Source organism: Anopheles darlingi, chromosome 3 (genome assembly GCF_943734745.1).
Source record: "Anopheles darlingi chromosome 3, idAnoDarlMG_H_01, whole genome shotgun sequence".
Taxonomy (NCBI): Eukaryota; Metazoa; Arthropoda; class Insecta; order Diptera; family Culicidae; genus Anopheles; species Anopheles darlingi.
The window spans coordinates 56502042-56529541 of record NC_064875.1 but is presented as its reverse complement, the minus strand read 5'-3'; the positions used below and the strand labels follow the sequence as shown (position 1 = coordinate 56529541).

At 53.0% G+C, this 27500-nt stretch overlaps 1 protein-coding gene across 3 annotated transcripts in view; it reads left to right on the top strand.

Annotated features, from left to right (window-relative positions):
- The window catches only part of LOC125957749 (capon-like protein), a 65465-nt gene that overhangs the window by 30243 nt on the left and 7722 nt on the right, over positions 1–27500 (top strand). For 2 of the 3 annotated variants that reach the window (XM_049690640.1, XM_049690641.1), the window contains exon 6: positions 21361–21541. In XM_049690640.1, coding sequence (XP_049546597.1) covers positions 21361–21541 — 181 coding nt within the window. Of the gene's footprint in view, positions 1–3485; positions 3538–18685; positions 21156–21360; positions 21542–27500 lie in introns of those variants that run through there. The other variant, XM_049690639.1, reaches the window with a different exon arrangement.

Genomic DNA, 27500 nt, shown 5'->3' with positions numbered 1-27500 from the left:
TGACATGCTCTCGGATTATCCCTTCCAAACCGATCAATCGGAATCGGACAAGGTGTGACTGGCTGGTTGGCTGGCTGGCAAGCGCCACATGATGGCGCTCCCATTCCTCGCTGAATTTTGGAGGGAAACGCACGTGACGACACAGACGGTGGGAAGCGGAAGGCAATAGACGAAACTGAAGCGAACAAATCGTTGTTGACAGATTCAAAATTAGCAGCATGACTCATCGGCGGGCGCCAGCATTTCAGGCGGTTAGGAATTGGACAGTTCTGGGTGGGGTTTGAACCGATACGGAGTAATCTGTCCAACGATAATCGATTGCGACACACGCCGCGAGCAACAAGAGTGTGAGTGAGTTGTTCCCTCGATTCACACGACAACAGAACAGAGTAGCCACAACAGAGGGTTTTGTGCATCGTGTCGCAAAACGCGACGAGAGCGAGACAAGACGCGTGTTTTCGCGCAATGTCCTCCGAAAAAGAGTGTTTAATTTAAAAGAAACGCGCCCTGCGACGGCAGCATCCGAATCGAACGAAGAATCATTTCGGCACTAGTCTAGTCTAGCGGGTGGTGCCGGATTTATAGCTCTCTCGCCCCATCATTATCATCATTTCTGGGCATCATCTGGGCATCATCTGGGGCTCAAGAATCGCACGAGGTGAAGTAGTAACGAGCGCGGATCATGATGATGATGATCATGATGATGATGGTGTGATGAACGAGGTTTAAAATCGCCAGACAAGCGCAAGACACAACCGAGAGCGGCCGGTTAGCCAGCATCAGTGTCTGTTGCCGTCTTCTTCTTTTCCGGTCTCGTTGCCCGCTGTACCGACTCGCTTGATGGTGAGCTTGACGTTGCAAAGCAAACAAACAACCGACGGGCAACGGTGTCACTGGGAGGTGACCAAAAAAAACACCAAAAGAAGGAAAGGTATCCCCCGGGGGAGAAGACGAATCGCGTAAGTGCAGTGAGTGCTAATGAAGCATTACATTAGTCCCTGTTTGCAACTCCATCAAAGTTTCCTATGTTTAGATCTTCAATTAGCGCAACACTTCAGTAGTGCCCAGGACACACACTGTGATGGCACAGTGATGGTTAAATTATTAAAAAGAAACACAAAACACAACAATCGAAGCGATCGAGGGATCTCACTTTTCGTCAACTTGCGTTGCCCTGTTGTTGCCCTCCATTTCAGCCCGTTTCGGGCTGCTCTACCGGTCAACAATGGAAGCAAAGCGGCGGGGAACACGCGGGAGATGGCACGCTATTGATGTTGGAAACTTAATGTGAGCTAATAAATTTAAGTAGACGGCCATTCGGCGAAATGAGCAATGATAGGAGACACACGCACGCGAACGGCGGCGAACGGGCGGGCGGGAGAGAGCGAACACTCCGTCTTCGTCGTTCGGTGACTACATTTGTCAAAACGGGCGAGCGGGCGGCCAACACACCCCTCCCCCGCTTGTGCACTCCTCCGCGATCAGTTGCGATGCTGGTCGCTTGACCTCGCCGCTCGCAGTTTGGACCTTAGTAACGGGTGTGGGACTTGCGCCGTCGCCGTCGACGTGTCAGGCGCGCGCGAGCGGTGGTGCTGCTGTGTTGTCGATCGGCAAGGAATTTATTTTTACCATGGAGTGTGTGTCCCCTGCCTGCCTGCCTCGTGGTGGTCACTAAGTTGTGCGCCGGCTTACGCGCCACCAAACGCGGCTCCAACACCACCACACGCGCGCACACGTCACAGACGTCATAACGATTACGCCTCGCTGATCTTGATGGTGATGATGGCGATGATGAGGATGCTGATCAGGAGAATGACGGTGGTGGTAGCAGCTCGCTCACTCGCTCGCTCGCTGGTTATGATGTCAGAAAAACTCCTGTCTGACGTCCCTAAAAGCAGAAAAAGAAGAAGGATATTAACTATCTCGCTAACTGAAAAAAATGGAGTAGCAACAGTGTTCTAGATATAAATCCTAGTCCGCCCCAGAGCGAACAGCGAGTGAACTGGCTCGCAGCTGATGCTACAAACTGAACTCAATGGCTACTATACTGCTACTACGGCAACCACGCGCTGTCGAAAGTCGAATAATTACTGATGCCCTGAGGGGCAGCAAGCAGTTGCGTTACTAGATTGTAGAGCCGTGCGCCTCCATTTGGAGAGAATCCAAACGGCGGCACATCTTGGAGAAGCCGTGAGAATGCGAGAGAGCGCTAGAGAGAGAGAGGAGTGCGCGTGCGAGAGTCGATTAGTGATCGATCAGCCATCACCATCACCAGCAGCAGCAGCAGTAGCAACCGCGCCGGCAAGTTCCAAAGTTCATTCGATCTCGTGCTCGTCAGGTCGGCTCGTCGGCTAATCTTCTGCTCTTGGATTTCGTGACGCAAGCGCTTGGAGCGTCGGGATTTTTTTGGTTTTCGGGGTACCTACGCCCGAGAGCTACTATATTACTCTTCTCCTGCATCCGAGGAGGGCTACGTCACCGACACACACACCTCACACGCATACGCGCTGCTATACGTACCATCTGATCGATCCTCGAGCCGAGTCGACCAGGGGCTCGGAGTGTATCCTGAGTAGATCCGGAGTAGAGGACACGAACCAGTAGAGTTCGTGTTCGTAGTCTCGCTCGCTCTCTCTCTCTCTCTCTCTCTCTCTCTCTCTCTCTCTCTCTCTCTCTTTCTCTCTCTCTCTCGGTCTCTTTCTTTCTCTTTCTGTGTGATCTAACACTATGTGTGGACCTTTCCACACAGGATTGACGTCTTCTCGGGCGTCGATCTACACACTCGTTCGCCTCGTTTGGTGTGTGATGGTGGTGGTCACTCGCGATCGGGGGATGATCCTGCGAACGTTCGCTGCTGCGCTACTACTGTCTACTAGCCGCGAGGTTCGAGCGAGATGGAGCGCGATATTTTAAAATTATAACCAAACAGACATGGCCAAAGGGGCAGCCAGCCCCCGCGGGGAGGGGAATTGCGGAGGGGGGGGGGGGGGGTTCGGAGAAGGTGGGGTGGGGGGTTGTGATTGACTCCGCTGGCAATGCTGCTGTGTGCGAGCGAGGACGCGCTATCGGTTGTTTCGGATTTGGTTTCTCGTTGCTTTTTTTTTCGTTTCGTTTTGGGGTATTTTGCATTCCGCTCCTCAGCTCCTCCACCACCCACCTCGCGGGGTGGAGGAGGGGTTTGCAAACTCCCGGATCGTAACGGGATCGGATCGGACAAGGGACGAAAGGCGTCGGCGTCAGATTTCGTCGTCGTTGTCGTTGTCGTGGTCGTCGTCGTCGTCGTCGTCTCTTGGTGTGTAGTAGTCGAGAGCGCCGTGATGCCGTCGTCGACCACGATCAACCGATCATCAGCGCAGGCGGTGGGCAGGCAAGCTCGTCGGTCGATCGGTCGGTCGGTCAGTGCGTGCAGTGGATCCATCGAACGCGGTTCTTCGCGGTCGGTCACGGTTCACCGGAGCCGGTTCTTTTGCGTCCAACGTGCGAATCGTGCGTGTGTGCGGTTCCCCACCAGTAGTAGTAGTAGATCGATCGATCGACGTACGTCACACGCTCGAAAGGAGCAGGACACTCTTTTGACGGAACCGGAGATTTGCGTCTTCGCTTACGTCTCGTGTGTTCGCGATCTCCTTCTCTCTCTCTCTTTCTATCTCTTGCTCTTTCTCTGTCGTGTGTCCAGGATACGGATGCTTGTTGGTTGATTGGTTTTGCACTGTTTATTTGCGTTGTTCCGGCCGCGTTGTTGTTGTTGTCTCCCGATGGCGGTGATGATGGTGGTGCCGATGATGACGATGGTGATGGTGGCATTTAGTGACGCGTGTGTGTAACGCTTCGTCGTCGTCGTCGTCGTCGTCGTAACGCCTGTCAGTGAGCGTGAGGGGTGGCGTTTCGCAATCGCGCCTCCCGCCCGTTATCGATCCCGATCCCGGTACCGGCGGAAAGTGTTCTAGTATCCAGATTGTGCTGTACTGCTAAACACACACACACATACAAACGCACTGCTCTGATCACAGTGGCGTTGATGCTGTCATGTCCTTTTAAGCGAAAAGGGATGAGATCCTTGCGAGACCCGTTAAAGCTCATCCCGCTGTGGATATCTGTTCGCAGTTATGCAATCAATGGCGTCGTGCTGTGTGTGTACGTGTGTACGTGTCTGCTTCAACGTCATCGTTGCTTCCGTTGTGTCACTAGCGCACTAGCTCTTTCTCGAAGGCAAGGCCTGCTGCGAGTGTGTCCTGCCGTGGTTGCTGTTGCTGTTGATCCTAGAGCGCGATAGCAGCGTTTAGCAATGCGAGTTCACTACTCCAGCGATCAGAAGGCGCGCGCGTGTGGCTGTGTGGGGAGGTCCCAAGAGAAGGACGATTTCCTGTGTCCCCTCAACCGGGCGTCCGGTGTGTGTGTGTGTGTGTGTGTGCGTGTGTGCGGTTCGGTCCCCTATCACTCGCACCTACCTCACTACCATACCCCCCCCCCCCGCCCCCCGTTCCTGGCGGTTCTTTAGTGATAAAAATCAGAACCAGTGTTTTTAAAAATAGTCCTCCCAAAAGCATAAAGAATGAAACGCCTTCCTCCTTTCACAAAACCCCCCCGGCCCACAAGTGGAGGGCCTGGCGGGGCGGACCCACAAATCTCACTCTACCCCCACCCTTCTCCTCACCCGGGGCGGGTTGATATGTTGACGGAGACAAGGGAGCAGCGGTATGGTGGTGTGGTTTGCGGTCGTGTGTGTGTCCGCGTGTGTTGTGTGCAGCAGAGTGGAGTGACCACGTGAGAGCGGTGGTCAACCCACCCTCCTCGATCTCCTCCTCCATCTCCTCTTGCTCTGACTAGTGACTGTGGCATCTGGTGGTAGTAGCGTAGTATTGGCGTAGCGTAGCGTAGTAAAGCGACAAAAGCAGAACAGGAAAAAGAAAGTAAAAGAAGCAACAAAATGAGATGACCGGTACCGCATACCCCTTTTCCATCACCTCCCTCTCCCATCTATCTTACGAAAAAAAACGGGGGAAAAAAGAAAAATGGTTGTTTGGTGAAAACGTAAAGTACGGAAATGTAGCAGGAGCAGGAGGTGGGTGGGAACAACAGGAGGGGGGTGACGAAGGTGACAAGGATGACCGAACGCGAACTCTGCGCACAGAACACAGAACACAGAAGAAGCGGTGATGCGAAACAGATTACAAGGGATGTTGCCGGAAGGGGAGGGGGATGGGGTCGTGGACTGTGCTTCCGTTTTTATCATCATCCCCGATGCTGCACTTCACCCTCCCGGGAATTGGAAAAGCGAAAGAGGAACACATAGAAACGCCACCAAAAAAACAACAAAAAAAAAATAACGCCACGAGAGGACGATGGAATGGCGGGCGGGCGGCCAGGAAGGTTGATCGGTGGACGAAGGACGAAGCGATAAAATCCGTGGCATGGCATGGCATACCGTGGTGTGTGGTGTGCTGTGTGGCGTTGCGTTGCGTGGCGAGAAATAAATGAATAAATTTCAAAGTCATCAAGTGGATTGCCTCTGGGGGCCTCTCGCCGCACATTTTCGCCACCCTCTCGAAGGGGGTGAGAAGGGTAGGCGGTAGGAGGTGTGTTAGGGTGGGTCAGTCGAGAGCGTGGTGTGTGGTGAGGCGTTGTTTTTCGGCGATTTTTCTACCCCCACCCCCCGGGCCACCGTGCGCCGCTAGCGCGTGATTGTTGTTGGGGCGAGTGGCAGATTTCCGAATTAGCCTCCGCCGCAACGCGATGATTATGATGATCATGCTCCAAAGGGATTGAGAGCAGGACTCTGGTCCTGCTGGGAGCCAAGATTTGCGGTTTATAATTTCCCTGGATCTAATTAAATTTTGGAGTTACTTGGCGCAGGACGAGCGACCATCTGGGGCGCAAAGGACATCATAGTTCATTCCCCGCCACCACCGATTTCGTAAGCTTTGCAATGGCTGCCTACGATTGTCAACTTGGCCTCCAAGAAGCAGGCCCATTATAGTAACTGACAATGTGCTCTCTGTTGCTGCAGCTGCTGCTGTTACTGTTGCTGTGCAAATCGTAGCAAGCCAAGCGCGAATCAACCCTTCGCAATCAACCATTTCGCCAAACCGCCTGTGTTGTTGTGTTGTTCTCGGCGCGTGTGTGTGTGTGTGTGTGTGTGTATTGATGCACAAATGGTTTAAAAATAACAATTGGAAACCGGAACGGGCGTTTAGAGTACACAAAGCAGCAAAAAAGCTACGGCAGGAAGAAAAAAAAAGAATCTGCGCGAAACTCGCGGGCCACGCGGTCGACTGCCTTTTTTGGGGGGGGGGGGGGGGGGGGTGGGAGGAGAAATTCGGAAAACACCGAGAAAAAACCACCAATTCCGGTATCCCCTCTGAGCGGTGCAGGTGTAGCAGCAGCAGTAGCAGCAGCAATACAGCCCGTTGCTTGAATGCAGCAGCAGCAGCAGGAGCAGCAGCCAAGAGTCCAACTGCCAACCGGCTGTGACTGAGGAAGATTGGTGTGTGTCCGGTCTACACATTACCCCCTTCTGTGTGTGTGTGTGTGCGGTTATGGTTTTTGATCGTTTTTATGAGCCACGGACACTGCTGCTGCTGCTGCTGCCTTTGGGGATTTAGGATTCGCTTCTCTAGACCGAGACCGAGGGACCGAGTTTCGGTTGCGCTGCCTGCTGGGAGGGAAGATGATTTGCTGCGGACCATACGGCCTGCTGCTGCTGTTGCGCTGGTGAGAGGGTGAAAATTATTGTTAAAGTGTCTTTGGAGTGTGGCCCTCCGCGTCTCCTCCGCCTCGCGCCATCGTCGCGTCCGGATTGCCTTTCGGTGTCCGGATTTAGAAAGATCACGACGCGTCGCATCGCAGGACGGGGTTCACTAGAAGCCGACGACGGCGACGAAACCGCCGAAGGTCCTCACTTCTCCTCTGGGCCCCACCACGAGTCCCTCTCCACTCCCCCGCGGCTCCACGAAAATATGGTTTGCTTCGCTTTTTCTTTGACCATCGAGCGCGCGACATTCGTTTGCACCTTTTTGGCTCGCCACTAACTAACTAACTCGGGGTTCCTTTCGTTCGTATCGACGTGCGTGTGTGTGTGTGTGTGCGCTCGTTGTCACCTTGGAGTGCTTGGCATCAGCTTGGCTGAGCTGTTTGCGTCGTGCGTTTTCTCTGGACTATGAAGCGGTCGCGGCCACTATCCTGTGACCTGCGGATCAAAGTTGCTGTCGCGATGTCGCGCGTTTGATTGTTCCACAAAATAGGGGTTGACGTCGTGGTAGTGGCGTGGCGGGTGTTTTGGCCACCCTTGGGGCAAATGATTTATTTTCGCAACCAAACCGCTTGGTGACACTTCTTACTCCTTTTTCTTTCTCTCTCTTTCTCTCTCTCTCTCTCTCTCACTCACTCTGCTGCTAGAGAAGGCGAGATTTCTTTTTGTTCGCATTCACAAATTCCCAACACAATGAAAGCAACTTGATGCTGTTGGTGTGAGTAATGGTCGAAGATGAAACCGACATTTGCGACGTCGTTGTGCCTTTCGACTGCCTGAGGAGCGACAGTGTTGCCAGGGGCAGCAGCAACAGGTCTTCCTCCGCTAATTGATTGGTGCTGGAGTTAGACGAGACGAGTTGGCTTCCTTTCATTGCTCGCAAGGACATCAAAAGGAGCAGCGAACGTTCCCAGGGATTAAGTGTAAATTGGTGACGCTATGCTTCTCGTCGCTAATCCTTGAACGAAACATGTGACCAGCCGACCTTATGGCGCACCAATTTTGATGTTCTTCGGCAATCGATCTTCGATGTTAACTACTGCTTAAATGGAAGTCATTTGTGACTGAGGAAAACGATGTTGAAACTACTATAGTTTTTGCTTGTAGCTACGGAAAAGATTATTTTCGCAAAACCATTTCTTCACTAATGACTGTAAATACACGCGAAGAGCATGAGAAACTTGGGAAAGGTACTGAACATGACGTTTCTTCAAGTTCAACTAAGCCAGAAAAGGCACATAACCGTCGCAGCTTGCTATGTCATGTGATCGGTTCGCATGACGTTATGGTTTCTATGATTTGAACACACTTTTTCGGGATCGTTTTTCAAATACAAATTTGGCTCCATTGTGTTATAATAATAGCTGCCACAAAAATGGTCCAGATATTAAGCCTATTATCCGTTTGTTTGCAACGTAGAACTGTTCATAATTTGTATTATTTAGTATCATTTTGCGAAATCAACAGAAGCATTTAAGGAACCAACAATTTGGACTTTTCTTATTCAGAAAACTTATAAACAATTTCTTATTCAAGGCGGCTAAAAATACGGACATGTTATTTCGATCTTTTCAAATGATTCCTCCGAGAAGGGGCATGGCGGAGAAGGAAGCATCCGCTGGTCGTTTGTTGCTTCGTTGTTTCCTCCATGTTTATCGTAGCATATGCATATGCTTTGCTTTGTTTTTGTTACTTTGGTCACTTGATCCTTGATCCAAAGTAATCGAGTGATGGTGTGAGCCAAAGACGACCAGCCGGTCACGGACGGTCTCTCGCCACGATCACAGCAATCCAAGCGATCGGCGACGTGTAAATCAGGGGCCAACAAGCGGGGGACAACAAACGGTGGTGGCACTAAAAAGCGACTAAAACGTTGCCGCGCGTTATTGGCCTTTGATTCCACCACATTCGTCGCTGCCGCCCTTTCCGCTCCTCATCACATCATCATAAATAATTCAGTCAACCAGACCCATCACCACCACTGTGTGCGTGTGTGTGTGCGTGTGTGTGCGTGCGTTTGTTCTCGCAGATCTTACTGTCACTGTGTTGTGGCCGCCGGGGGCCGCAAAATGGCCGCATTTTGCGTAGAAATCGTGGGACAAAAGTAGAAAGTGAATCCGTGCGCCGCACCACACAACCCATCATAAACCCGTCCACGCGCTGTAGATCATCTGCCGGACTCCTTCCTTCGGTCCCTCTCATACCCTAGCCCCTTGCCGTGCTCTGACACTAAACGTCCCCCGTGCGCCCGTCCGTCGTCGTCGACGGTCAACCACCAGGCGTCTCCATCGCGCCTGGCGTTGACGATCAACAACCGCGTTTTTGATGCGCCACGGCCCCGCGGCGGCCAAACAACAAAGACATTTTCACACAAAAGGCCGCACTCTCAAAGAAACACTGTATGGGGAGAGGGGTGGGGGGGCGCAACTCCTCGAACTCGATCGATCGAGTGTAAACACAGGCACAAACACACAGCATCGCCGGGTTGATTCCTTTTATATTTCTCGGTCCACCTTTTTATTTTTTTCTATTTTTTTCCGAACTCGACCGACCACATCCTTTTTCCGGCCAGCCGCACGATTAGATCCCGGAGTCCGGAGGTGTTGTCCGGATGGATGGATGGATGAAACTTTTTGATGCTTTTCGGATCATTTTGCTTGCTTTTGCCTGCCTTTCACGCGCCGCGCAGAGTGCTCTTTGAAGATTTATTAGAACCACCCGGAGCAAGCGAGGGAAGGAGACAGAACCCGGAGAAGCTATAGCTAGGTTGTCTGTCCGTCTGTCTGTCTGCCTGGCTGTCCGACCGGAAAATGGAAAATGAAGCGTGAAACAGATCGAAAGAAAGGTTCGCTAAAAGCAGTCACAACACCCGTCGGTCACCGACCGACCGAAGTTAACACCCCAAAAACCCCTTTTTCCGGTGTCAGTATCTCGGTGTGTGTGTCTGTATCTGTGTGTGTCGGTGTGCGCGCGTTGGTGGGGCATAATGGTGATAAAGTTTTATTGAAACGTTGTTGTGCGTTTTGTTTGCCAAGGACCCCCCACCCATCGATGCCTTCAACTGTCGTTCGCTTCGTGTTCTGTGTCTGCGTGCGTTCGTGTGTGTGTGTGTGTGTGTGTGTCAGTGTGTTCCGGAGTTTACTGGTAGCAATGAAGGAAGAGAGAGGGTGGCGTGGAGTAGGATGGGAAGGATGGGAGATTAATTGGCATAACACCGTCGGTCACGCGTGCACGCAATCAGCATCGACACACACACACACACACACACACACACACACACACATCGAACCGGTGCGAGGATTTCCATTCGGTGAAGAGTGTTCGCGATGCCGATTTTCGATGCCACCGTCGTCGCTTGCGCGCGTAGATTAACCCACCCTTCCCCCCTCACCCCTCACCCCCTTCTTACCTACCTGGTGGTGGTCGTGGTCGGGATTGTGTACACAAATACGGCTTGAGCTCACTCGGTAGGGGGGGACCCACGGGCGAAATAAATTGCGGTTTTTGCGGCGAGCGGCCGCAAGGAAAAGGAATTGAGAGGGGGAGGGGGATAGAGAGATCCCTTTTTGGCATCTCGTTCCTTCCGCATCACACGCATCAAGCCGCCGCATGATGGATTGTGAATCGAAGAGTAGAAAGAGAGCACCGGAATGCAGAGACAGGGGGGGGGGGGCCTAGGAACTTTGATTGGCTTGATTTGCGGCGGGGAGGCGTGGGTGGTGGTGGGTTTGCGATTTTTCTCGGGCGCACGTTTCCCTTGTTGGCTTGCGGCGGCTGTCTTTGAAAACCGCCACCCAGGTAGAATGATTATGGAATTGGTGGTGGTGGGTGGGTGGCTGAAGGGGCAGTGGTAGGTGGGTGATTGCTCAATTCGCCGGGCCGGGCAGACAGGCAGACCAGTGTCCCGGAGGGGGGGGGGTCGACCATTAATCAGCCATTTTGTGACAAATGGTGTTTTGGTAATTGGGTGCCACTCCTCGCTGGACCCGGCCAAACACACACCACAAACACAATGTTGGATGTTTAGGAATGGTTCAGAATCGTTGCTGCTTTTTCCCTCTTTTTTTTTTTTGAGGCGAGGCTTTTGTTTCGACGGAAATCGAAATAATAACGTTGGATAAACTAACCTCAAAATTGAACCAATCCAAGTAGCCTTTTAGGTATACTAAACGGAGGTTTGGTTCATAATGGTTTCTCGTAGCCTACTTATTGTGTTCTCTAGTCGGTTGATTGGACAATCAAACCATCTGTCATGCGCATTGTTGCGATTGCTTGTCCAAATCCTCACTTGACAGCTGTCAAAAAGGAAACCAACTAGATCGCCCCACAATAACGGGACTAAATGCTTTCAGCGAGTGAGCGAATTGAGTGCAAAACCTCCTACTGAGCCTTTGAACACACCATAAAGAAGATAAGAAGAGGCAACGGCCAGGACCAGGACGTTTAAATCCGCATTTCGATAGCGAAAGGCAAGCTATTGCTTGACAGCTGTCAGCTCGGTCTCACTCCACTCTCTCTCTCTCTCTATCTCTCTCGCTCGCTCGTCCACTGCGGGCCAATCGCTTGATATGGATTTAATTAGCTACTTAGCGGAACCATCTGCCAGCTACGATAAACACGGAGTTAGTGTGGCAATGCGAAATGCACATCGATTTCACATAGTCCAGACCCCTCCGCCCCGCCCGTTCCAGGCGCACTAATAAAGCTGGTAACCTGGCCCAGCACAATTGAGGAGCCGTAAAACAACACGAGGCGCGCGTTATCGTTGATGGTTTCAGCTCAAACTCAAACTACTAACTTCTGTTTGGTGCGAAGTGAAATACTGGCCAACACAGAGATAGAGAGAGAGAGAGAGAGAGAGAGGAAGAAGAAGGAGAGAGGTTTATGTTTATCTGGCCAGCACACCATCATCATCTTCTTGGCCGGGGCCCGGTCGTCCATTCCGTTTGGTTGTGTATCGTAAAATTGGATAAGTTTTACGACTGCTTAATTGGCAATTTCCTCGCTCCGGTCCGGTTTTTGTGCCCAGGTTTTCTACGCCGCTTCCGGACCCCCCGGACCTGCGTCCCCCTTCTCCCGGCCTAGAGGCCCGGCAGGACACAACCGTCGTCCGGAAAGGGAGGCTCAGGTTTTACGGGGTAAGATCCGTATTTTCGCTTGTTTGTGCCCAACGCGCCCACGAATGATTGGTATGCCCGCAAGCCAGAAGCAACCTCTTTTGTGTGTGTGTGTGTGTCCATCTAGGAGCGACCTACACACGAGCACACACACTATCCTTCGAAGGAATTCTCACGCTTTTCCATAAATCATATCCCATTCGCTACTCTCTACAAAATGGCAAAAAACTATTAAAACGGATCTGCTGCTGCTGCTGCTGCTGCTGCTACTACTGCAGCTACTGGCCCTAGCAGACGACGACGACGACGACGCTAAATCATCCGACTGCCGGTCGGCTGGTCGGCTGGTCGGCTGGTCGTCGATTGGGCCGACTTCCAGCAAAAGTTCCGCCTCAAAAAAACCCGTGCGTGGCGAGGCGTTTTCCAGATGTTCACATACTGCTGCTACTGCTGCTGATGGGCAGCCGAGTCCATTGGAGACTTTATAATGTTTGTATACGTGTCAGGATGGCGTGGCGGAAAGGGAGAAGTAGGGAAGGGACGGTGTACTCAACTAGTCTAGCGCATCCAGCGTAGCTCGCGTTTCGTTTACTTAACCGAATGACGACTGACCGGACCGCCAGGCGAGCCGTGTCCTAGTCGTCATCGTCAGTACGTCGTCAGGCCCTTGGAAGGTGTGTCTGTGTCGGTGTGTGTGTGTGTACTCCGTAGCGGCGATGCATTACATTCGTGAGTACTGCTAGTAGTTGAGGCAGACCAGACCACAAACTGCTAGTGGGAGTTTGCACTTTACGATCCTCCATAAAACATGCTCCACACGGATGCATCTCTATCACTGCTTTCTCTCCGTCCTTTTCTCTCTCTCTCTCTCGCTGCGCTTCTGTCATGGTTCGTTGAATGACTACTGACTGGCCACTAGCTGGCTGGCTGGCAGGCTGGCAGGCAGGCTGGCAGAGGGAGGCGCAGGAGTACACGGCTCATTTCATGTGCCAAAGCCGCGCGCGTACACACGGACACGGGCGGATTGCAATGAATTTTCTCACATCATAAATGTCGGTATCCAATCAAAGTTCGTTCGTTCGGTGGCAGAGCACACTTCGGCGGCACTTGGCACCCAGAGTAGGGCCGGCGAAGGGAGGAAAGGAGAGGAGAGGAGAGTATACACATAAAATTCGATTTATGTTGAAATTCCTCACACACACACACCCTCCCTCCCGTTCCTCCGTGTGGTCTGCGCTCTTCTGCATTGCTCGAATGCTCGACATTCCAAACCTTCGATTGAGAATGTCGTCCGGGGGAGGGGAATGTCGTGTGGTGTGGTGCAGAAGCTATCCACGAGATTGAACGGTATAATCCCCTATGAAATTGTGGCCCCGGTCGCCCCGGGTCTGGTCACTGTTCGATGTTTTCGGTTCCGCAAATCTGCCAATTTATTGCCGGCTCGTTACAGACTTGGGCCTATAGACCGACCGATTCGTTACTGTGTGTGTGTGTGTGTGTGTGTGTGTGTGTGTGTGTGTGTGTGTGTGTGTGTGTGTGTGTGTGTGTGTGTGTGTGTGTGTGTGCGCGCGTCACACAAAATGACCTCCGATCCACCACCACCAGCAGGCAACGAACGAGGCTACAACATGCACAGATGCAAACGGTCTGCAGCGGAATTATTTAAAACAATGTCATCCCCCTCTCGCCGTACCTTCTGGGCGGGCGAGAGGAGAAGGACGTTTCGGGTAGGGCCCCAACCAATAGGTGACCCCCGCCCCATCATAATCATAATCCCGTGGCGAATGACGCCCATCGAACCGGTCGGAGCATAGCGTAGGAGAAGACCTGCTGCTGCTGCTGCTGCATTGGCCTCAAATCCGTGGTGGCGCTTCGTTCGAATGTGCTGTTGTGGCTAGCCAGGCAGAATTTGACGGACGAATGAACGGCTCGCCTCGCCACGGCACACGGCAAGTGGAGGAGCCTCTTCCCTCTCATTCGACACAGTCGACATGGCGTCGTCGTCGTCGTCGTCGTCGTCAGGGACACCACAAACGTCATTAGACGAGCGACATGCCTACTGCCACTAGCACGACCTACCCAAATCCTCCTCGCCGACGGATCTCGCGGCCGCGCATCCTAGACACATCATTTGCTGCATTCGATTGCGATTGCGAGCGATGCGTTTGGATTGTGGATCGGATCGGATCGACGGATGCTCCTGGGGCTGGCCTGGGGTGTGTCGCTGCTCCCCCTCCCCCTCTGCCTGGCGACTCCATCTCGAGTAGAGTGTTTTTGTCGTGAATAATGGCTACCAACGGAACGGAACGATGGGGTGTACGACACGACAACAAACTCACTCGCGGCTGGCGTGTTACGTGGCGGTGGCGCATTGGCATCAGTTCAGGGTGCCAGGGAATTTTTGGGGTCGATTTTTGAGTCCGTGAGTTGAAATCCGAGCGAGCGTTACTTTTTTTTTTTGTAACCAGTACAACAAACCACACCACACACCAGTCAGTGCCGCCAGCGAGGAGGAGAGCGGACCGCTATCCGTCATTCGTCATGTACCACCACGGTACGTACGGCGTTGCAATTGCAGTCCCCCATCCCGACCGACCGAATGGTTGTGTGTTGGCGAATGAAGCGCGAAAGATGTAGTTAGTAGATGGTGCGCATACCTCTGCATGTCTGCATGTTGCCGTGCCCTGCGTCTGCTTGCTACCTGGTCGCCCGAGAGCCGCGAGAATTGCGCTGATTGACAGCTATGGCGTCACGGCAGTTATCCTTATAGTGGCCGGAGGGATCACCGCGTTGTTCGCGATGTCGCGTCGCATCGCAGCGCGCGGACACATGCTTACGCGTTTTGGGTGCGCCAGAATCTCGTTTCGATGGACACGGACGACGTTCAGCGTGTAGTGAAGGTGGAGAAGCAGATCGTGCGATGCGGTGCAGGGTGGCTATTAGAGTCCTCTTTGCTGGCGCGCGCTCACACCGTGCGAGGAGAAGATCATATGCATCGCAGCATTTATTTTATTATTATTTATACATCCCCGCCACCCTCCCCCTTCTTGTGCTTCATCCAAATGTGTGTCCGAATCCAAAACTAATGCGCGTCTACCATTAGGAGGCGCCCTGCAGTAGCAGCAGCAGCAGCAGCAATAGCTGATGACGCACTCGGAGCATCTTCTGGCGTCTCCCGTCCGCTCGCTCGCTCGCTTGAGTAATAATTGAACAGAAGGCTGATGATGGTTACCACCTTCCAAACACACACACACACACACGCACACGACACATTATATTAATCCAAAAGTGTGCTATAGTCCCCCCGGGTAGGGAATTGTTATTCTCTCGTTTGACATGGCGATGGGATGTGGTTTTGGGGGGCGGGAAGCCATTTTGTGTGAATAAATAAAAGACATCTCCATTAGCTAAAGCGCGCGCGGTCGTGAGGTTTGAGGCGATGACGCACTCCTGTTGCTGGTGATGGTGAATGTTGGTTGATCGTAAAACAACGACCAAGGCTAATCGGGCGAATGACACTACTAGCACCACCGGATACTACCACCACCACCACTAGGGTGTATCCCTCATGGGCCATCCGTTCGATGTCCGCTGCGGGGCACTTCGACTTCAGCGCAGGGCATATCATTTGTCGCATCCAGCAGAGGGGGGGAGGTGGATCTGCGGAAGATCGTGGTGGTGGATGTCTTGTGATATTTTGCCGTTTCGCGGATAATCCGTATCCGCCGCTTTGGTGTCCGATGATGATCTGATCCCCACCCCGAGCAGCAGACAGGTGCAGATTTGAACATTTTGTTTCAACATCACTCAAAACCGCAGCTCCTGCTCTCGTGCTGAGTGTCCCTTCTGGCCTCTGATCCCTGAGCAGTGGTGCCGCTTCTCGTAAGCCTCAAGGTCGCACACTCGACCAGGCCTCTCTCTCTCTCTCTGTCTCTCTCTCTCTCTGTCTCTCTCTCTCTTTCTCTCTCTGTCTCTCTGTCTCTCGCTCGCTCGCTGGCTCGCTAGCTGTCCGGGTCCGTCCGGTAATAAATCTTCTATTTAATAGTTCACTTTTGATTGCGCCCAAAATAATTACTACAATGGTCAGAGTGGCCTAAGAATAACGTCCCCCCTTCCTCAATGTCGTCGCCTACTATGCCGCCACCGTAGCCGCCATTCTCGTGTGTCCAACGGGGAGAGACCGGTCGTCCGCTCCATATCCATCTCAATCCAAAGGAGGAAGGAGATTGTCTGATTGTATGCGTGTCTGTATGTCCTCCTCATGTGGACCATCGCATCACCAACAGTCCTTCCCCGTTCTTTGCCCAACTTGTTCTATATTTTCTTCTTGCTCTTCTTATTTTACTTGTTCTTCTTTTACCTGTTCTACTGTTCTGGCTTATTATTAATTCACTGTCTGTCTGTCTGTCTGTGTATCTGTGTGTGTGTGTATGTCCCGACGGCGCGGAGGTACCTCGTCCTCGCCATGCCCGGATCATTGAAGTCTCGCCCCGAACGCGATGGCTGCGACGTGTGCTTTCGGTACGACGATTTCTCCCTCCCGCCTAGACCCCCAATCGCGCGTATCATTGTGCATGTGTGTGCATGTGTGTATGTGTGTGCACGCGATATGTTTGTTTAATATTTAGGAAGCGCGGTGGCGCGCGGTAATAATAGCCGCCGGGATCGGTCGGAAAAGTGAGAAAAAAGCGGCCAAAGGACCAAAAATAGAACCCCGGACCGACCGTACTGAAGGTGGAGGTGGAGGTGGAGATGGTTGAATGGTGGCCTGTGGCTGTGTGTTTGACACACAGAAGAAGACGGCCACAGCGGGGTTTGATTTGCAAATTAAATGCCGAATGCCCCCCCCCCCCCCCCACCGCACCCGCACCAAGACCGAGAGTGGTGGTGGGAGGGGAATAAAGCATCTGGTGGACCCCTGGATGTGACTCACCGGGTACGATACGTCTACTGCTGCCTCGAGCGTCCTGCTAGGACGCTCCTCTTTTGCGGATAACGGGGAGAGAGGGTTCCCTATATTTCATTATTCATTATGGAGACAGCCTCCAAACTGCAGGAGCTTGTTAATGTCTTGGTCATTAATTTCGTCCTTATCTGCTGCCGTAGCCGAAAGTACCAAAAAGATCATTCCATCGTCCTCATTGTTCTTTTGTTCTGCTCTTTTATGGTTGCCTTTTTGAGGAGCATTTGAAGATCCTAAGTATCCTTCTACGGAAAAGAGGCTCTTAAAGTTTTAGTGACATGTGTACCTGATGCGCCTACAAAGCCTACTAGACCCAGCGGTATAAAGGAATGGAGATAAAAAGGCTACTTAGATCCAGATTTGCGTTACTTCCAACGAGGGGTCTTTCAATCGAGTTACTCGCTTTTGACAGATGACAGACAGAAGCTCGCAAGAGTTGGAATTTGTAGAACCAGTAGTTTGGTCTTTTCAGTATCTGAACTACTCGCAACAGAAAACTCACCTACACTCAGACGTGAAAGACCGCGCCTATCGCGGAGGAGTCGAATTCTCGGAATTGTCGCAAATTGTAACCTTAAAACCATGAGACGCGCGCTCGCGCGCAACCGGACGGACCGCAATCTGGACGGAGCGTGTGATTTAGTGTGTGGCCGCGCAGCACGACGCAGCACGCCGCCAGCGTTCGCTCCTCGCCACTCACTCACTCTTTCACCCGTTCGCTCGGGTGAGGCCCGCTTTGAGAGAAGAATGTCCCAATTACCACCGGATCGACGATTCATCATCGTCATCGTCCTCTCGGGGCACCGAACAGCGAGCGAGCGAGCGGCTCACGGGCGCTAGTTCCACTCGCGTCACTTTCGTCCTTCCCTTAGCATTAACCAACCCAGCCCGTACCAGGGGCCAGCGTCTTGGCATGCATCATCTTCACCAAACCAGCGGGGCGGGGGGGGGGGGGAACTGCCGCCCCTCTGCCCGTCTCGTCGTCGTCTACCATCTGCCATCTGCCAAACGCAAATCCTAACCTTAAAAATAATTCGTTAACGATGGTCGAAACCATGGCGGGGCCGCCGCCGCTGCCCTGGTGTGTCGCCATTTTCGGAAGGATTCTCCACGTGAGAAGTACAGACTCCCGCCGTCCCTGCCTTGTCCTGGCTGCGCGTTGAGTTCTGGCGAAGAATTTCGCGACCAGCGGCGACGCGACGCGACGTCGGGCGTTGTTTCGCGAGTCGGAATTTTTCAAAATAGCAATCTATCAACAATGGGCGACGAAAGGGCTTTCAGTGGCCCGTTTCCTCCTTCACTCCTCCGTGCAGAGGGAAGGTTGGTTGGGGGACATACCAATGCAAAATCTCGATCAAAACGCAAGCAAGCAGCAGGGCAGGGGGCACCTATATGTGCCGTTGGAGTCGTGAGGGGTGAGGGTATGTCCCCGTGGTTGTGGCGGTGGCGCATAATCGCATCTATCCATTTCTATCATGCTTCGGGGATTCGTGTTTGCCAACGGTTATTGTTATGACTAGCGAGCGAGAGCGCGACGCAGCGGGTGGGGCGAGAGAGGTGACGAGCGAGATAGTTTGCCGTGCGCCATTTTGTGAGGTTCCGTCCATTCGTGTGTAGAGTAGTCGCTGTCGAGCGACCGTCCGGGGCGTGTGGTGTCGCGCGAAGTCGACGAGAGTGTTTCACAAAACAAATAAATATTTCCTCAAAAGTTCGTGCAATATCCTTCCCTTACAAATACAATTACTCCGGACGTGGACGATGTCAAGACTTTACGGACTTTTCGGAGGAAGTTTTGTTGCCGTTGCCAGCAGGAGTGCTCATCATCTCGTCCATTTGCTTACTTTTTCTACTCAATAGTGCAGAGTTGAGACTTTGAGTGTAGCACAGTTAGTAGCAGAGTAAGATTGTGGCTGGATGGCGAGCGTGCGAGTAGTGTAGTAGTAGTGTAGTGGCCAGTGTCAAAAGGTGTTCCACCGTACCGTAGTGTGTTCAGCAACGAATACGTCCCCGCAACAAGTGAGAACGGTACTGCAACGGAAAAAAACGTGTGGTATTGGAGCTGGTATTGGAGACTCTGGTCGTAGTGGTGGTGTTGGTGGTGCTGGTGTTTGCGACCACTTCCGCAGCACCGGTTGCAGTGACGATGATAAGACAAAAGTCCGAAGATTATCACCTCGATGGGGGCGGTGGACCTTCTACTAGTGATGGCGACAGGTTAACATCGCCGGGAACGAAGCGCAAAAACGAGTCCACCTTTCGTCAGCTGCAGAACGATGTAATGGGCAAGGCCCGGTCCACGCTCAGTACCCTCGGTGACGTCTGGAAGACAAGCAAGAGTACTCTGTCCGGTGGTGGTGGTGGAGGCTCTGGCAGTGGCGCACAGTCCGGCGATCAGTACCACGATACTGGCGGTGGCGATGGAAGTGATTACGATGGAAGAGGAGGAGGAGGAGGTGGTGGTCCCGAGTCGGGCGGCTATGAAGGTCAGTTCTCGACACCACCGCGTAGTCCCAAGTCGGCAAAAGACAAGAGCTCCCTGGACTTTTTCCTGTGGCCGAAGGGAAAGAGCAAAGACGGTTCCTCCAAGGGTAGCCAGAAGAAGGATAAATCGGCCAAGGGTCAATCGGGGGGACAAGAACCCCCATCCTTCTCCTACGACTCGTCGCACCAGGGAAGCGCCAACAAGGGCCGTGGAGCGGGCCAGAAGGAACCACCGATGAGCCCGGGTACGGGCACGATCCGTAAGCAAACGTTTGGGTCCGGGCAAGGGCCACCAGGTCCGGGACCTGGTAGTCGAGGGCCACCATCAAACCATCACCAGCATTACCAACAGCAGCAACAGCAGCAGCAACCCCACTATCAACACTCGTCACGAGCGATGAAGTACCGGTACGAGTACGGGGAAAGCTCCGGAGACGATTTCCGTCAACGGTCGTTGGACGAGACGAGCGAGTACAGCCGATCGATGGAGGATAATATGGCGTACGTAGGCCACCGCGGTGGTGACGACGATATGGGAGAAGATGGTGATCTGAGGTACGACGATCGGTACTACGGTGGTGGCACCAATACGGCGGCAGCACCACGTCCGAAGTCGTACAACGAGAAGTACTCGTCGCAGTACTACGACTACTCGCAGGGCTATGACCATCATCACCACCGTCCACGTTCGCAACGATCTCAACAACAACAGCAACAACAGCAACGTACGTTCGACTACGACGAGCAGGAGGAGGAACGTAGCGATCTACCCCCGGCGACATCATCCGGCAATCAATCGAATCTACGGAAAGCCCAGAATGCCAATGCGACCGGGGGCAATGCATCGTCCGCCAACAATCCGTCCAGTCCGGCGCCGGCACAGAAACACATTCTGTTCAACGAGGAGAACGATATACTGTACTTCAAGGAGAATCAACGGCCATCGAAGACCAAATCCCTGAACGAGCACCAGAGTCGTGCAGAGAAGCAACAGCAGCAGCAGCAGCAGACTGGTGGCGGTCGTGGTCCATCCAAATCCGCTTCCTATCCCAAGGATGGTGGCCGGAAGATGGGCGACCAAGACTCGGCGTACCGTCAGCAGCAACAACAACAGCTAGCACTACCGTCACCGCAACCAACGGCATCGGCCCTGCGGAAGGTGTCACGGGATGAACGAGCGAATGCCGCTCAGCAACAGCAACAGCAAGTCCGTTCCGCACCAACTACTCCCTCGACCGTCGGTCAAAATGAACCCAACATTATCCGGGCAACGCTTAAGCTGGAGAAGCTGTCCAGCTCCGGTGCTCCACTTCTGGGCGATGGTGCGGCGGGAGGGCGAGGTGGCAATGCAGGTGATAGTAGTCCGGCACCAGGAGAGCAGCAGCAGCAGCAGAGTGTCTCGAAGCCGACCAAAGGCATCCAGAAGCAGTTCAGTACGATCGTCAATTTATCTCGTGGTGGTGGCGGAGTATCCGGTAGCAGCAGTACACTACCCCGGGGGTTCGAGTATGGTGGTGGTGCGTCCAAGGCAGGTGGTGACGGTGGTGGTGGTGGTCGATTGCCTGGGACGATCCTCGAGGAGGAAAGCTCACAATCGAGACAATTGGCGGTTGGTTCGGGGGAGGGTGAGAAGCGAACGACGGGACGGAAGATCTGCTTCAAGGACGAACCGGTCGATAGTGGAGCGCTGGAGCGGCTCAAGTGTCAAACGCTACCGCGCAGTGCTGGACGCAGCTCCGTGCGAACGTCCCGGACCGAGGGACCCAACACGGATCCGAGCGTGAACGAATACTTGGACACCGATATGACTCTACCGCGTAGAGGGAGTCTTGATTCGGACCTAGAGGTAATAGGTCCGACGTAATGGACCTCCCAACAACTCACAACTCCCCAGCTGCTCTGTCTGCTTGTCTGTTACGTTCAATGAGGGCAATACCACTATACACGCACACACCTGCGCTTTTATCCTCTAGTTGTTTACGACTGTTACTGACGGTTTCTAATTGGATACCCTTCTTTCTGGGCTTCTCTTTCTTTCTCTCCCTCCACAGTCACAAGCCATGCGGATTGTTCGGACCGTAGGCCAAGCATTCGAAGTGTGCCACAAGCTGACCATGCAGGACAGCGGGGACGACAACCTCGGCGACGACCACTCGGAGCTGTCACCGTGCGACGTCTCGGAGCAGGATCGCTGCTCGGATCGTATCAGCGAAGATGAGGACATCAAGAAGGGTAAGAGTCGAATCTGCCATCTGCCCGCGTTGAATTGATGTTGAAAGCCTTCCAAAATCTGGATTCTGATTTGTTGTTTGGCTGGGGAACTAAACCCCCCCCCCCCCCTAGTCCCAGCCTCCTGATACACTATATCACGCAATCAGCTCTGGTCTGGTCTAAACAATCCCCACAAACTTCCCTCCTTCCTACGGAAAATCAATATCTTTCTTCCCCCAGTCCAGCATCAGGTCCGGTCCACCACCAGTCCACCCGGTCGTTATTGCTGAATCATTTCAATTTCCTCCAAAAAACACAAGCCGCGGTACCAGCCACCACCAGCACCAGCACCGCCATCATATTCGACCGCTTTTCTGAGGCTGCGTTCCGATAATGATGCCGCGTTCCGCTCCATCGACCACAACGGGGGGGACGAGCCGGAAACGGAAGGAAGCGGGAGGAAGTGCGCTACAGATTATACTAATCGAAACGCTTTGCCCCTACGCTACGGGCTCGGTCGGTCGGTCGGTCGGTCGGTCGGTGGGCCTATATAGCCTATAAATGAAGCCAAAGAACCGAACGGGGAAAGCGGAGAAGTGCGGAGAAGAACGATCCAACGATCCAACCAATACACAAATACCCCCTCGCTCCTTCTCTCTCTCGCTCTCTCTCCCTCTCTGGAGACCGTGAGCCATCATCTTGCTTTAATTAAATTTGTACGCCCCGATAAGCACACTGTTCTCCCCGTCCCGTATCTCTCTGGTGCCGACGACGACGATGGCAGCTTCTTCCTCGTCATCGTTCTGGATCTCCGCTTCAATCGTCCTTTTGCTTACCAGTAGAACCACTACAGATTGCTACACACCCCCCCCCCCCCCCCCCACCCACAGGGTAAGCAGCCCAACTCTGGTGCCTGGTTTACTTCAAAAGAAGGATTCGACATGGACGTGCTCGCACCGGCTGCTGAGAGACTGCCACAAAGATACTCCCGGACTTCCAATCGGAGTTACCAACGCGACGCGCACATCGTCGTCACGAGACTTTGTCTCAGGGTGTTGGGAGAGATTAGAATATGCTTGGCCATATTTCCGCGTGACACACACACACACAAGCACACACAAACAATGTCAGTGGAAATGGAAAACAATCTTCAAACCAGTCTAACTCACTCACCAGCTCGGGGTGATACTTTGCGCTACTGGGTCCCAGAGGTTCCACAACGTCGTCAGTCGGAATGTGTACGCGTCAACGCGACCGAACGAGCTCTGCTGGCTGGCGCTCGTTACTTGGATAAAATATTCGCTTTCCAACTTTGATTGCTTCGAGTTTTTGGGGCACGTTCGGAGTAGGCCGACTGGTTGTTTTTTTTTCTTTTTCCCGACAGAAGGCAAGGCAACGAACGAAGCCCACGGCAAAAGGAAAAGATCCGTTTCCTTTTTGCCATTTTGCCGCACGCCGTTTTGATGATAATGGTCGCAGCACCGTCGTTGCCGGTCGCCGGATCGCCGTCACCGAACTTCTTTCTTTCACTTTACTGCACGGTTCATTTAACAATGTGCTGTGTGTGTGTGCGCTGTGGCGCCTCTCGCATCGCAGAGGTCGGGAGTTGTTTGTGGTGGGTGGTGGCTTTTGGGTCCTTTCGGACGCCATTTTTGCCAATTCCAATCCATCGAGAGCGCGGAATATCGGGGCAAATAAATCTCGACAAGTCATCACTTCAAATTAAACTTTATCTTTCCCCCGGATCGGAATCGCCCAAGGGGGAAAGGGAAGGTGTGCTTTACTGATGAACCTCGGGAAGGGGAGGATGGAGCCTTGGGAAAGAGTGTGTGTGTGTGTCGACGTTCCTGCATGAGGTGCCTTCGGGTGTTCATTTTTATTTATGTTTTTGCCAGATTTCGTTAGTCACAGTCCGTGTGTGCGTTCCGCTGTTGCGGTGTACATCCCCTGTTTAGTGTTTTTGATGTGAGAGGTTAGAGCAGAAACGAGCGAGGAAGCTGTGAAGCAGAACCCAAGCCCAACTAACGAGACCAACGAGACCACCGTTTGTTGTTAGGGCTGTTGAACGAAAAAGAAAAAGGTGCCTGACGTTAATCCTAGTAGACGAGGCACGCTTCCGTCTGGTCTGGTCTCCTTCTCGTAGTAGGCACGGCGAGTGTTGCCTGAGTACACAGAAGTCAGAACCTCAGTCGTCTTGCTGTCAAACCAGAGCGCCAAATTCGCGCGCACCACATGCGCTCACGCACCTAATTATGTTTGAGTTGTTAGCCTCCCGTCCTGTCGTGCCTTCTTTATTTCGCTGGATTTTTGTGGGTTTTCTTGTTGCTGTTGTTGTTTTCGTTACTACTACTACTACTGCGCCCCGTCTACGTGAGGAGCCAGCTTATCACGCAATCAGTCCCTCGAGCACCTCCGAGAACACCGGCCGGTCGTTGGTGGTAGTCCTGTTGTAGTAGTGTGTGCCGTTGTTAGCTCAAGATTAGCTCAAAAATATGTTCGCCCCATCACGTGGCGGCACTCACTCACTATCCCCACCCTCCTCTCTCTTTCTCTGCTTCCCCCTCTTTCTGAAGAGGAAAATGGGAAAATCGACTCCCCGGCCATCGCGTCGACGGGTTTGAGCCACGGAAATGACTTCTTCGACGTTCCCGGCCCGGCCCGGCCCGGTCCCGGCCCCGGTGGTTGGGATTCCGGGGCGGCGTTGTTTGTTGAATAAATAAACCGTCACGTTTTAACAGCATCTTCTTCCACCGACCGACCGGGTCGGTCGCACCGCGTAACCAGCTCACTGTCGGCACTGTCCAGGAGCGCCAGCACCCCCCCCCCCCTGCCCTCCGCCTCCGGTAATATCTTACACATTAAGCTAACTAACCCGGGCGACCGTGATCCGAGCTCTCCGGGCGAGATCCGTAGAGACAGAAGTAGGTAGAGTATTCTTTCCGCTTCACACGCGCTCGCACGTCAAAACTCGCACGGAGGTGGTGGAGGTTGGCTGTTTATTTGCTTTCCCTCCTTCCCCTCCCCGGTTTCCTTAATCTCGCGACTCCCGGGATTGTCTGCCTGTTTCGCCTTTGGCTTGGGCCACGGGCCATCTCCGCTCATTCCGTCATTGTCGCAAGGATGAAAGGAAGGATGAAATGGTGAAGAGGTCGGAAACCGACCGTCGAGCCAGACACAAGTACACAACCAGACCGATCGGCGGAGGAGATGTGATGCGCTTGCTGGCTGGCTGGCTGGCTGGTACGAAGAAGTTCCCGTTGAAAGATTAATCAATAACCGGGGTTGATCTGCTGGCAGACACACACACACACACACACACACACACACACACAGACGCGCGAGTGCGCGGGGTAAAATATAATTCCGATAAAGTGTACGAACGCACGCACGCCTCATTCATTCGCGGATTGTTGTTTGCGTTTCGCGGTGATTAATTGCTTGTTCCGCCTTCCTGCGCGCGCGTGTGTGTGTGTGTGTCCGTGTGTGTGTGTGTGCCCCCCCCCCCCTTTTGGTCAACCCCTCCGGCTGTGGTCGGACGGATCTGATCAAATAAATCACTTCGATTGGAATCGGTTAACCACGAAAAGAGAAAGAGAGAGAAAGAGAGAGTGAAGAGGGATGGAGGCGCATTTTCACGCGCGAAAAATCGAACGGGACAGTTTGGAAAACATGAGAAAAAGAAGAGAAGCAGAGAGAGCGAGATAGAGTGAGAGAGAGAGAGTCACGAGGAAGGTGAAATTGGTGGATGGTCTGCTGCACAACAACTACGAAGAGGTGTGTTAATGGTTGATTGATTGAACTAAAGCAACGTGAGCATAAATATCGAGCTAGAGAGAGAGAAAAGAAAAGGGATAGAGAGAGATGGAGGGAAGACCACGCGTAAAGTAATTAAACTTCGTTTGGCACCTCCTCTCGATCGCACTCCGGCCATCGGGGCAGCAGCGGTCGACAGCGGAAATGAGCGTGAAAAAAGCGAAGCAGAAGAAGAAGAAGAAGAGCAGACGATCGTCCGGGAAGCGATCGCGAATTGACACTTTTTGGCACTCAGCGTAGCGTAGTGGTGATGCCGAGGAGGAACGAGGAGCGTTTGCTTTGGTTTTCGTCTCGTTCCCTACGATCTTTGACGATCGATGATCGTCTGGCTCCGTGTAATTGTAATTACTTGAAGCGATGAACGCGCATGACAAATGACAGTTTGATCGTAAGGGATTGAAGAAGAAGAAAAAAAGAAGAATCAACTGACCAGAACAGCAGCAGCAGCAGCACACGGATTGAGCAATGAAGGTGGACGAGCATCAGGACGACGAGGCGCGAGATGTAATGCGCCCTCCCTCCCCCTTAGTGGGGACCGTGTGTCCCCGAAAATCCTCCGTGTCCGCGTGTCTCAAGGTGCACAATGACGTCAGTCGTGGCAGCGGAGAAGAAGACCTCTCCCCCTGCACCGGCCCGACCGAACTGTTGCTCTAGTGCGTGTCGGTGTGTGCCGCATTCAGTTTTATGCTTCAACAACACCATCAACGACGACGACGACGCCACGGACGCGACCCCCTGCGATCGGCAAAGACATGTTTGTTAATGAAACATCGGATCGGACACTGATCTCTCTGGGCCGTGCGTGGGGCGTCCTGGGGTGAATGGGTGGGTGGGTGGGTGGGTTGGTCTGTCAACATCGCGTCAAACAAGGGCGTGCGCTCGCACACACCCCAGGCAAATGGGCCCGAGGCCACGTGGCCATCGCGCAATGATTGAGATTTGCTTTTCGTTCTGGCCAGTTGTTGTTGCTGTTGTCGTTGTTGTTGTTGGTGAATGATAAATTCCTTATCGGGGTGGGGTAGCGGCCCTTCTCATCGCCGTTTGATCTGTTTTCGGGCGGAGGAAAATTGCACGGGAAAAATGCCAATCAGTAGTCCCTTCGCTCAATCACATTTTCCCCGCGAGGGAAAACGTGACCTGTCACACCTCAGTGGGTGGTGGTCGCGCAGCGGTCAGCATCAAATGATGCTCCGACAAACCGTATGCTCCGTGAAGGAGGAAGGACGAGGTGGTGGTAGGTGTGACCACGCTGATGATGAGAGATGATCTGCTGGTGGCAGCGTTGCGTGCGCTCCGCGTACTGCGATGGAAACGTAAACACAACGAGTGAGGCGAGGAAAATGAAAGAGACAGAAAGAGAGCAAATTGAATCCTTTTTTTTTCCTCTTGTTGTTGTTGCTTCTTTTCACCAAGTTCCATGGACCGCCAGACCAGATCATGCTGTTAATTAGTGTATCTCTTCTTCTACTTTTTCCCCCCATTCTCCTGTGGCGCGACGCGATTGCACCGCCGCCGCCAATCCGCATTGGACAAGGAGTAGCAGGTAGTGGCCACGGCCACCCTGCGGCGTGGAATGGCCGCTTTGAAACATATTTTTCTCGCTGTTGATGTTGATGATTACGTTTCCATTTGCAATATTTAGGTAAAGGCCCCCGGCACCGCACCGCACCGCCTCGACGATGCGATGTGTTCATTTCGGGGAATATTAAATTGATGGCCAACGCCAACGATTCCCGGGGCCACCGGGGACTCGTGGAGTGGCAAACTGGAATTAGAGGGCGTGCGGCGTGGGGCAAAAAAAAAACGATGTTCCTGTTGAGTGAAGCGTTGAGCCCGTTCTTCACACTACCGGGCAAGGTTGGGAGAAGGTATGCCCCCGCATCGCGGCGGTTCCTCCTCCAAATGTTGATGTTTAATATGTGTTTTCATTAGAGAGCGCGGCGTACGACGTGCGTATCTCAAACGAGACCGGCAGCTCATCTTTATCTCTTCCCTCCCGGGGTGGGTTTATGTTAATGAATTGATCACATTTACAGTTGTTGTTGGGTGTTTTGTTTGGGTAATTACACAGTTCTCTCCCCCCCTCCCGCCTTCCCGAGTGATTTGGCATTCGGGTAATGGAGAAGAGGTTTATGAGTTTATAGATGATTGGAAATTGGAATCGCAG